Here is a 12,427-nt window from a genome sequence, read left to right as displayed (position 1 = left end):
ATAACAGAACTTGACGCAAGATGTAATCCATCTGGAGATTGTCTGTTTGGAGACAAGTTTACCTTGATTTTGTGAATTTAAAGCTACAAGGAGCTGTCCTGATAGTCTGTTGTTGATGGGTCTATGAATGTAGAAAGTACGTACTCTTCTGACATCAATTAAGTGCTGCCTGGCCTCTGGTTTTAATTTATGTGGTTCTGGGAAAAAATCGGAAAGAGTTATGATCTAATCTAGATGGAACTGTGTTACCACTTTTGGCAGAAATTGAGGATTAGGAATGCAGATAATCCTGTCCCTGAAGATCTGGAAACAGGGATGCATCAATGACCAGTGTCTGTATTTCACTTACTCTTCTTGCTGATGTTATTGCTACCAAGAATGCCGTTTTCCATTTGAGGAATTTTTGGTCGCATGTTGCCATGGGTTCAAAAGGTGGCCCCATGAGTTTATACAATACTAAACTGAGGTTCCATTGTGGAAGGATATGTTTCTTTGGGGACCTTAGGTGGTTAACCCCCCTGAGGAATCTGAACACCGCGGAGTGAGAACCTACCGGGCGATCCTCCCATCCAGGTAAAATGCTCAATATTGCAGCGATGTGCATTTTGATGAAATTCCTTCCATTTACCTGTATAGGCTTGAAAAGTCGATGATTTTTTTTTTAAGCCAGTTAATCTTGGTTACTTGTTCAGATAGCCCTTAATCTAATAACTGCCGCCATTCAATTTCCAAGCAGCTAGTTGTAACCATGCTGGGTTGTTGTGCAGCATCCTCCCTCTGTTCTGAGACAGCAGATCGCGGGTCACTGGTAAATGTACTGGTCCGGCTTCTGCTATCTTTAGTATTTCCGAGAACCAGAATTTCTTTGCCCACTAGGGGGCTACTAGGATGAGACTGGTCCGGTCTCTTTTCACCTTTTGAGCACAGCTGGAATTAATGGCAGGGGAAGATATGCATACATCAAACCGGTTGACCACGGAATGGACAGTCTGTCTACTGCCATGGCTGCTTCTAGTTGGAACCTGGAGCAGAACAGTGGCAGTTGGGTATTTTCTGCTGTGGCGAATAAGTCTACCTGTGGCTGACCCAGTCTGTGGAAAATCCATTGTAAAACCTGTGGCCGGATTTTCCATTCGTGAGGCAACCTCTCTCTGCTCAGATGGTCTGCCAGGCTGTTGTCGAGTCCGGGTAGGTAAGCCGCTTGTATGTGGATGTCCTGCACCAGTTCCAGATCCTTAAGGCCAGGAGGAACAAATCCCACAACTTTGTGCCTCCCTGGTGATTTGTGTATTTTACTGATGTGGTGGTGTTGGTAAGAACTAGCCTGTGTTCCTGTTTTAAAACTGGTGCAAAGTGTTTCAGTGCCAGGAAGATAGCTAAAAGCTCCATGTGGTTTATGTGTCAGTTTCTTTGTTTAAGTGACCAGGTTCCCTGTACTTCTGCTTCCTTAATGTGTGTTCCCCACCCTAGTAGGGAGGCACCTGTATACAGGCAGAGTGTCGGATGTTGTTGAGACAGCTGTAGCTCGCCTATTACTCTGGGTGAGAATTGCCCACATCTTGCTTCTGTTGCCTTGCACCTTGATGCGGCGAGGGACTGGAAGAGTTGGGTTCCATGAAGAAAGGAGACAATGTTGTGTGTATCTCATATGAAATTTTGCATCTCTTACCAGAGGAACTTCTGCTAGCATGAGCCCCAGAAACTGCTGAAAACAATGTGTTGATAGCCTTGCTCCCATGTTGAAATGACCCACCAGTTGTTGAATGGTGGTCACTCTCTCCTCTGTGACATACACCTTCCCTGATATTGTGCTGAAAAGGGCTCCCAGGAACACCAAAGGCTGTGCTGGGTAAAGAAAGGATTTTTCCCTGTTTACTAGCAAGCCCAGATCTTGAAACAGTTGAAGGGCCGGTTCAATTTTAATGTGGCAAGCTGTTATAGCTGCCAGGTAGACCTTAAGTGCTGAGGGAGATTTCCCTTCATCAAAAAGGTTGTGCAAAAATGTTAGTATATCTACCATGGGGCAAGTCGTGGGGTCCAGTCCACGTGACTGACACCACATCAAGAATACCCCCATTTGTAACCTTACTGGGAGCATGTAGATGGTGCGCTAGCATTCTGAAGAGTCTAAATGACTGCCAGATAACCTGAGACTGCTCAAATGTCTTTGCTCAGGGTCCAGACCCAAAGCTACAGAGCTGTTGGATCTGGCTGCCAGAGTCCTCAGTGCCTGGCTCAGCAGGTCGTGACAGGCCGCAGCTCCCATGGCTGACTGAACAGGAGCTGTGCCAGTGACGAGAACCATGTTCTCCTGGTCCACTTTAGGGCTACTAACAGCATCCAGACCTGATCTTGCCTGATCTTCTCCACGCACAGTGGAAGCAGTAGCAATGGTGAGAAAGCATAGAACAGAGCTGTGGGCCATCTGTGCGTCTATGACTACTGGGTGATTCTGGGTGGACTCTGGGCCACAAAGAGATCTATCTGTGCACACCGAACCTCTTCCAGATAAGGTTCACAACCTTTGGGTGAAGTTGTCATTCCGAACTGTGGGAGCCCCCTCTGAAGAGAAGGTCCATTGCCCAATTCCTCACCTCTGGCAGGTGAACGGTTTTTGCTGAAAGCAAGTAGTTGTGAGCCCATAGCAAAAGCAGGCAGGACACACGATTGAGATCAAGAGACCTGGTGATCAACCTGGTGGTTGATATAAGCAACCACTGTGGTGTTGTCTGTATGTATCAGCACGTCTCCCTTATATCTCTGGAAAAAAACTGCTTCAGGTCCAGATGAACTACCCACAGCTCCAAAACATGTATGTGCAGACTCTCCCATGGGGGCTCCCACACTCCCTGTACACCCACGCCGTTCCAGACAGCGGCCCAAACCAAGACTGGAAGCATCTTTCGTCACCACTTCTCGACTATCTTGATGAAGGGCTGATATGTGCTGAGTCACCAGAACAGGCATGGTTGCACACGGGACTGGTCACTAACCACCTCCAACATTTAGGTATCAAGGAGAACCAGTTGAAAAGCCGATTAATGCTCTCTCAAAGGGCTGTCTATCTCGTGTCAGCCTCAATTCCGGAAAAATGATCGCCAATTTGTCGGACGACAGAATCCAAAGGCTAACTGTCTGCACGCTTCAGCCCAATGCAGCAGTGAGGGTACTGACCTTCCAGAGACTTCTTAGCCTGATGGAAGCAGCATCCTAGATTCTCCCCTAAGAGCTTGTACATATTTCCGGCACCCTGTCTTAGAACAAAACAGCTTATTCACAGTGTCTCATCACTGTATGGAGGCTCTCTCTTGGTGGAAACAACCAGCTCATCTGTGCTTGGGCACAGCTCTGAGCTGTGTCATGAGGACAGAGGTGGTGATTACAGAAGTTTCCAACCTAGGCTGGGGAGCTGTCTCGAACAGCTTGGGGGTACAGGGAGTGTGAGTCTCCACATAACTGTTTTACAGCTGTGGCAGTTCATCTGGCCTTGCAGCAATTTTTCTGAGATACAAGGAAGACATGTGTTGATACGTACAGATAACTTATATCAACCACCACGGGGGTCTCTAGTCTTTCAGTCTCAGTCGTGTTTCCCGGGAGCTTTTGCTAAAAGCTCACAAGCACTTGCTTTCAGTAAAAGCAGTTTACCCGCCAGAGGTGAGGAACTGGGCGGCAGACCTCTTCAGAGGGGCCTCCTACAGTTCGGAGTGGTGACATCACCCAGAGGTTGTGAACCTCATCTGGTAGAGGTTCAGGTGTGCACAGATAGATTTCTTTGCGACCCAGGAGTCCATCCACTGTCCCCACTGGTATTCCCTAGTGCAGAGCGGTCATCCCCTCGGCACAGACACGTTGGCCCACAGATGGCTGAGAACTGCTCTATGCTTAACCACCATTGCCACTACCGCGAATAATGTGCAGTTTATACCCTCTATAACAGAGCAAATGATAAGTGTAGTCCTTGAAGTTATAAAAGGGTCAAGGGGGACTACATGTCCCAGAAACCAATGGGGGTTTTAAACATGGCTATTTAAAACTGACTCCAGAATTGGTTAATGCTGCTAATTAAAGAAAGCATTTAAACAGCTCTAAAAGACTGGGTGAAGGCCAGGTGAGACATGTGCAGAGATCTGTGTGCTGGAAACTTTAAAGGAAGAAGGTACAGGTAACGTTGTGCTTTGGAAAAAAACTGTTGAAATTATTGGTAAACGGCTTAGCTGGCCGATATTTAGTTAACTGTTAAGAAGTTTAGTTAGGACTCCAAAGTGGAGTTATGATTATTTTATTTTTTTCCGTGTTTTTTTTGTTTTTGTTTTTTTTTACTTAACTGTTTCTACAGCGTACCTCTTGTCTGTGATAAATAAAAATACAGGTACTGTCCAGTTTGAACTTCAAATATTATTGTCTGCACTAACTAATTTACACTAGAAGACACCATTCCTTCCAATTTCTTTTTAACTTAACTCTCACAACCTTCTGTATAATAAATAATGCTTCCGCTTGTAATTTTGATTTAACTAAAATGAAAAGAAAACAGTAACAGCATCTTTACAGTATCGAGCACAAGTAACACAGTAACCCATAACAGTTTAAGATATTATTGGAGATTCCAGAGTTTATGCTCCTTTTTATAAATATAAAGGGACATATCAGCTGTGGAAGTGCAACAATTTGATGCGTGCAGTTAGGACAGCACTGGAATTGGTAAAAGTTTCAATTAATCAAAGTTTGAATGGTTAAAAGCATGTTATAGTACATTGTGGCATTATTGATGTACAATTATTTACTACCGAATGTGAGGTATGGCAGAGTCAGTTTTCCAGTTAATGGCAGAACAGGTATTTCTCTGAAATAGCAGTGAAATGTTTAGCAGTGTGCCATTTCTCCACAAATACACATGTACATTTAACAAAAAAATGAACTGAACAACAGTTAGTGATTAATGTTATTAGGCAAAATTTGAAAAATATACAAAGTAAAATAATTTTGTGAAAGAGTGTTTATGTCCATTGTCAAAACTGTAACTGTATTGTGTTTACTGATATACTGTACCTACTGTTCAGTTATTAAAAACGGTATTGAGAACCCTTTTTCCTATCTATTACTACGCAATGTAACAAGATACTACAGTACATGTTCATTGACACTGAACTTAAGTAGCCAAAGCTATTGAACAACCAATCAACCAACATCATGTTTTTTTTCTACAATCTTTTTGTTGTTTGTATTTAAAAAAATATTCAGAAGCATATCTGCATATACATGTCTATGTTTTGACTTTTACAAATGTATTCTACATAGTTAATAGAAACAGCCAAATTAAGTTATATTTAAATGTATTTCTTAATCTAAATTTGCAAATTGCTTGACATATCTTTGATACAGAGTGTAAGGCAGCTTGAAACATTTAAAAAGTTTTCATAAAGTTATGTTGCTGGTTTAATTAGGCCAACTATAACACTATACCTATACTTTGCTACAGATAAACCATATTCAAACAACTACATCCCACAGTTGTATGTGTATAACAGATCAAACCAAAAAGCATACCTTTGCCTGTATTTCTTGGAGGAAGAGGAGGGGCATCTATGATTGGGGAGGTGGGAGAGTCTGTAGCTGAGCTGTACATCTGATTTGTAAACGCTCCATAAGACAGCCTCTGTTTGTCTCGCTGACTTCCAAAGCCTGGAAGTGCCAGTTTGTCTTGAGGAGAAAGGCTGGAGGAGTGGCAAAAACTTTGGGGTCTCGGAGATCGCTCTTTCTTTATTGGACTTGGCTTCAAGGCAAAAAACAAGCATAAGGATCACTCTATGTCAAATCAACCTCGTAGGTTTCCTGCTAGTTACAAAATCCAACAGATGGAACCATATCAATGCGTGTATTCTTGGTACCCTCTGCTCACAGCATGAAAATCTGAGGCAGATTCTATTTGACAAGCACTGAATTCTGTTTTTATCTTACCTTGTCATCTAAATCATCATCGCTTTCATCAATTTCCTCGAGCCCGAGATTCCATTCATATTCTACATGAACATGTGGATTGAACTTTCCAGCAGCTGCTTGGACAAGCTGAGATAAAGTATACATTTTTTTAAAGCACAGGTTTTAGAACATGATAAATGAAATACTAAATTACAGTAATTGTTTGCCTTATGATCAGCTAATAATATTAGATAACGTTACCTAGATTTAAATATAAGACTTGGGGAATCAATAATTTACAACTAATGCCAAAAGGGGGGAGTCTAGTAACATTACATTATTATCATCAGTTTATAACATTTTACAAACAAATCTTTTATTGCAAAACACATGTGCAACATTCGAACAAGTAAAACAAACTGTCTGTACATATATGTTTAAATACCTACAATCTGGTTGTAGAAAACTATACAGTAACATATTGAGTACACTTGTTAAAAGCTCAACCTTAACTTATCTACAATTATATATAAAATGCCACTACATGATTCAAACTGAAATAGCATCTATTCTCGTGCTTTTTTTCTGGGCTCAAGGATGAATATTCATGTTTTTTTCTCCTCCTTTACATGTTTAAAGGTCAAATTTCTCTCTGCCATTAATTCCTGTGAATTATTAATTAGACTACTCTAATGTAACTCCTACTATGGAATAGCATAGCTGCTGATGCAAGCCATTGGTAGAAGCTGGCTGAAATTGAGCTCATACAGCTTGAGTCAGTATTAACTACTGCAACACAATTAGCAACATGCAGGCACAATTTAAGTTCTTACTGGCTCTTCCAACTGTGTATTCTTCAATCTTCTGGATATGTCTAATGCAGTCTCCCCATTCTGGTTAGCTAAAATAAGTAAGAGATGTGTTACGATTTTTTGGTAAAGATACATGGAAACACATTTGGTTTTAATAATAAAAAAAAAAAAAAAAAAACCAAGAAACAGAATACTATTTATGTAAAGTGTTCCAAAGATCAGTTAATTTTTGTATTTTGCATAATTAGTTTACTTACTTATATCTGTAGTTGGCTTGCCTCTCAGAAGCAGCTTCAAACATTCATGTTTCTCATATATACAGCAGTAGTGTAGAGCTGTATTTCCCTTTCCAGTCTGCTTGTCTAGATTACCACTAAATATGAATACAAGAACACCTATTGTCAAAACAGTACACTTGTTTAAACAGGGCATATACTGAAAATGCCAGCTAAAGAGATTACATTCAAATTGTAAAGTAGTATAGCACTTGATGTACTTTAGAACTGAGGGGCAATATTCTTATTTCACTGTCATATTAAGCAAACGTTTATTCCCTGTTTACCAATAATCAATCAGAATACTCACCATTTTTCCACACCCGCGAACAATCGAGTATGGTTTAATTCAATGTTCCTCAAATGCGGCCATCAACGTGACATTGTGCGCCACTATGCTACTTAGTGCCCCACCTGATTCACCACAGTGAAAATTGCTACAAAGGAAGGTAAAACTGAACCATGAGATGTGTTATATGGTGTGTTGTTGCACAGTGTCTTTCAATGACTACATTGTTTACCTTCCGGTGGACATAGGCGGCCATGCAAAGCAGACAAGATTACACAGTGCCGTGCTGAAGATGCAGCGTGAGTAAGTTGGTAGAAGCTATGTGGGAAATGTAAGGTTTTTAAAAAGTAGTGCACATAAAATAAGAGCATGGATATCAGAAAGTTTTTAGATAAACCAGTAGGCCTATCAGAAAATGTTTCAGAGTCTGATAACATTACAGAGACAAACCATGTGGGACCAACTGCTAAGAAAAGAAGAACATGGAAGGAAGAGAAGCTAACATTTTAGGACCAGTGGGAAATGCAGCTTCTGAGCAAGTTGCTGTGTGCACTGTTTGTAAGGAGATTCATCAGATCGAAATATATGCAATGCAGTGTCATTATAACACACAAGCAGAAGCTGCAAAGAACTACCACAATGACTTTCAGAGATGGAAGCTGTTAAGAGTAAAAACCGAACTGCAAAAACAAGAGAGCCAAATCAGAGATTTTCTGAGTAAGACGCGTCACATAAGGATGGCTACTTTTAAAATCTGCTTTTCTTTTGGGGCAAAGCAGAAAACCTTTCAGCGACGGAGAAATTGTTCTGGCGGTAAGGTATGGTGCATGTAGCATGGTGCGGTACGGTGCAGAGCATAATACATTACCGTTACGGTAACCTTGTTCATCAAGAACGGTGGTAGGTCAGTGACCTACAGTTACTGAAGAAGCAAAATACAGGGATGTCCACCTGTATAACTTCCGGCTTAACCCTGTTGTCACTGACAGCATTCGCAATGGTGCCACAATGAGACACTACGGGAAAGACTGCAAGCAGTCAGACCTGAAGCAGCACTGAGCCCAGCGACTGCTAGTGAATCGGCAAAGGTAACCTTGTTCGTTGTAAACATTTCTGGCGGGAACGGGAGCAGGTGTATGACCTACAGTTACCACGGGAGCAATTACAGGGCCTGAGGGCGTGACACTGCCTTCCAGATCTTATCTATCTGCCCCCTATCTGCTGAACGTGAAGCAAGCTTTCTTCCTCCTCTGTTTTGGAAGGGGAAAAGGCAAAGGTAGAGGAGGATCGCTTCTTGGCTGGACTCCTTTGAGTGCAACGCCTACCCTCCCTTGATACAGAGCCATGGGGGGCAGGTCCAATCTCACTGAGCATGGCGATGCCGAGTGCTGAGCATTCGTGAGTGTTCCCTGGAATGACGGGCCACCGGACTATCAAGCATACGCTTGGAGAAGGGGACACAAAAATCACACAAAGGTCAATCTGCCAGGGCCTCTTGAGCATGCTCAGAACCCAGACAGACAATGTGTCCACTGCAGGCAGCTTGGCCTTACAAGAAACACATGCATGAAACCCAGGAATGGAACAAGCAGGACCTCAGTACTACATAGCACTGCATACAGTAGTGAGTTTTAGTGCACACAGTAGACAGTGTCAGTATACAAGCAGTGCACACAGTAGACAGAGTAGACAGTGTCAGTGCACACAGTAGACAGTGTCAATAAACACAGCAGTGCACACAGTAGACAGTGTCAATAAACTCAGCAGTGCAAATAGTAGAGAGTGTCAGTGCACACAATAGACAGTATCAATAAACACAGCAGTGCACACTAAGTATTGCGATGTACTCGGTACCAGCACTCACAAGAACATAAGAAAGTTTACAAACGAGAGGAGGCAATTCGGCCCATCTTGCTTGTTTGGTTTTTGTTAGCTTATTGATCCCAGAATCTCATCAAGCAGCTTCTTGAAGGATCCCAGGGTATCAGCTTCAACAACATTACTAGATTCTAGATTCCTACTCTGTGTAAAAAAAGTGCCTCTAATTTTCTTTTCTGAATGCCCCTTTATCAAATCTCCATTTGTGACCCCTGGTGCTTGTTTCTTTATTTCAGGTCGAAAAAGTCCCTTGGGTCGACATTGTCAATAGGACTTGATTCTGAAACGGTAACCTCGTCCCGCTAGGTACCAGAATTGGGAGCGACAGGTCGCAGTTACAGCTAGTGGCGTGCCCATCTGTAGAACAGCCACTGGCTAAACTTCCAGTCATACAGACACAAGAATGGAAGCAGCCTGCTTCAAAACAAGCATTTACAGTAATGTGCTGGAATATAATAATAATACATAATACACACAACCAGTAAAATGCAAAGCAAAAACAACATGGTGACAATTTTTTTTCTTTTTTAAACTCTAGCCAGAGTAGAAAAACAGAGAGCACAAGTCAGCCGACTGTGTGTGCAAAGGTCCCAGGAAGGACGGCAATAGAGCCGCAGGCTTCCCGCGGAGCATTAGGCTGCGGCGGGACTTCACTAGCACTAGGGCTTTAGTACATGAAAAGCTAGAAATAAACAATTTTCACTTTGATGATTTTACATTAACACTTTTAAGCAAAGATTAAAAAGCGCGGACAAGGTAATAGAAAAAACAGATAATCCTTATCAACGCCCTCTGATGTATTCAGGTTCAGCTGAAAAGGAGAATGGCGGCGTTGTCAGTGTATGTATCTTATGCTTTCGGGGTGGAGCAGCAGCTACTTCACACTGCTCCGACGAGAATTCTTCGTTGTATGTTTTTCAGGTTTGGGTGTCTAAAAAGGGAAACACCCCATTTGTAATGTTTAATATTCCTTACTTGAAACGGAACCCTAGACTGTCACAAAAAACGGAAATCCGCTGAAACGCAGAGATTTCTCACGTATGACTGTTACTAAACTCAGTCAGTTTCTCGTTTGCCAGAATAAGAGTGCACAGCAAAGGGTCTGTAATTCTGGGTCAACTGTAATTCAGTATCCGAAAATTCTCTCTGAGGATCTTGAAAAACGTTTCAGCAAGGGGAACTTTTTTTGTCAGTACGCCACCTTCGTGATTGACCTGTATAACAGTAGTGGTTTAATGTCTTTGCTGCAAGCAACCTAATTGTTTTGCAAACGATTATCTTATTTTACCTCAGTGAACCGGTCTCGGATACCTCATATTTGTTTTGTAATTTGTAATGATGCAAGAATGAAAGTGTACTTCAGTCAGCCTGTTGTTACAGTACAGGAGTTCTGGAGCAATATGTACCAGTTTGCAGAGAACTACAAACCCCTGGTTAAAGTTGTTTTGCTTTTCTTGTCCCTGTTCATGACTGTTGCTTTGTGAGAGGACATTCGGTGCTCTGCACTTTCTGAAAAACAAGCACTGAAACCGCCACAAGAAACCTGTGAGCCTGCAGACTTTCCATTTAAAATACCTGCTGAACTTTTGAAAGTAGTGAGTGACATCCACACACAATCCACTAACATAGCTTTTAGAATTTCTGGGGTTACAGTAAGTGATCACAGGTTTTAAACAGAATTTCTTTATTTTTAATCAGAAAAGTGTGTTTTGATACTAACTTGTGCTGGTCTTTTATTGTGCACGTTTTGTGCTAAAAAGTTTTCTTAAATGTCAAAGTTTTAGAATATTTTAGGTTACTGTTAGTTTTTAGTTTGTTTCTTTGTTGCTATATGTGTGTGTGAGCCAGTAATTCTGGGCATATTTGTATGCCCTTTTTTTATAAAGGGTAAATTTATGATTTGTTATGGAGTCTTACTGTATAAAAGCATTATTAGCTTTAGCTCTGAATTGTGGAGCAGGTGATTGATTGTTTTGTGTCTGCTGACACAGATACCCAAGTTGTACCTGTTGTCAGTGCAATAATAATACAAAATAACCCCCGGGACTGCTGAATTTAGTTTTACTACTGAAATTCTTAAAAACTGTTTAGATGTGCATATGTCTACATATTCTTTATTTTTCAAACGATTAACTAAGTATATTTAGGAAAACGAAGGCCACCAAAGAAAATTGTTTGCAAACCAGGGGTTTAATTCATATTGCCAGATTACTCTCATAATATATCCAACAGCTGGAAGGGCACTAAGTAAACTTGGTGGTATGCCTTCACAGGGATGGGCAAACTCGATGGTAGGACGGAACCAGAAGTCAGCCATCTTGGGGAAAGGGCATAGCTGTAAGATTGCTGAACGACTCTAACGTGATCAGCTGTGTTGCGTGCAGTGATTGGATAGAGCGTGGTGCAGCACTGATCACAGGCAGGAGCTTAGCAGTACAAAGGGGATGCAGTACGTGAGTACGGCCCCTTATGCTGATGTGGACAAGCCAGAGTGCTGCTTGTTTTGTTTTTTGTATTTGGCAGACAGAGACCACGGGAGCTGTGGCTACTGAGCCAGCACAATCATCCGGAGCACCTGCACTGCCACTTCACCACCACTGGATACAGAACCACGGAGCATGAGTACTGGCACACTGGACACTGTATTTATTACAGCCCCCAATACCATTGATCATAGCAGGGAACAAAATATAAAAATAAACCTGCATTCACTGTAAATATACCAGCTCTTTGGACATTATATTCTTCCTCACACCACTCACATCCTGACAAAGACACTTAATTACAAACTTAGATCTTAAAATCTGACTTGAAGTGGCTGAGCAACCATAATCATTATTTACTGAGACCTAGATGCAGCTCATTCTAGCACTTTGCTGGGATACTTTGTAGCTGAACATATGCATTGTATGGGCCAGAGCTAGCACTGCTGTAAATCTGTAAAATAAATGAGAAACAACTACTTTTCAATTAACACATTTTTTTCTATAATCTTTATTTTTTTATGGGGTCTGTTGACTTCATGTCTAACATTTTAAACAAAACAAGAAATTAAGATCGATGGAGAAACCATCTGTGTTTGCTCTTACCTATTTTGAACAAGAAAATCAACCAGGTGAAGTGAAGTTTGGTCTGCAGTCCGCACTGAGAAATGAAGTGCTGTTTCTCCCGGCTCCTGGAAAACAAGATTACACAATTTGGCAATAAAACAATCATTTAAAATGCAATGAGTAGATGTGTACGTACATGTA

At 41.6% G+C, this 12,427-nt stretch overlaps 1 protein-coding gene across 4 annotated transcripts in view; it reads right to left on the bottom strand.

Annotated features, from left to right (window-relative positions):
- LOC121314606 (arf-GAP with SH3 domain, ANK repeat and PH domain-containing protein 1-like) overlaps positions 1–12,427 on the bottom strand; it is a 217,966-nt gene that overhangs the window by 22,408 nt on the left and 183,131 nt on the right. For all 4 annotated transcript variants that reach the window (XM_041248042.1, XM_041248044.1, XM_041248041.1 and 1 more), the window contains 5 exons: positions 12,266–12,351; positions 6,992–7,107; positions 6,756–6,823; positions 5,962–6,069; positions 5,551–5,776 (listed from right to left, as the gene is read on the bottom strand). In XM_041248042.1, the coding sequence (XP_041103976.1) occupies positions 5,551–5,776; positions 5,962–6,069; positions 6,756–6,823; positions 6,992–7,107; positions 12,266–12,351 (604 nt within the window). The remainder of the gene's footprint in view (positions 1–5,550; positions 5,777–5,961; positions 6,070–6,755; positions 6,824–6,991; positions 7,108–12,265; positions 12,352–12,427) is intronic.

This window comes from Polyodon spathula, chromosome 4 (assembly GCF_017654505.1).
Source record: "Polyodon spathula isolate WHYD16114869_AA chromosome 4, ASM1765450v1, whole genome shotgun sequence".
Lineage (NCBI taxonomy): Eukaryota > Metazoa > Chordata > Actinopteri > Acipenseriformes > Polyodontidae > Polyodon > Polyodon spathula.
Note: the sequence above shows the minus strand (reverse complement) of the source record. Positions and strands in the feature narration are given on the sequence as shown.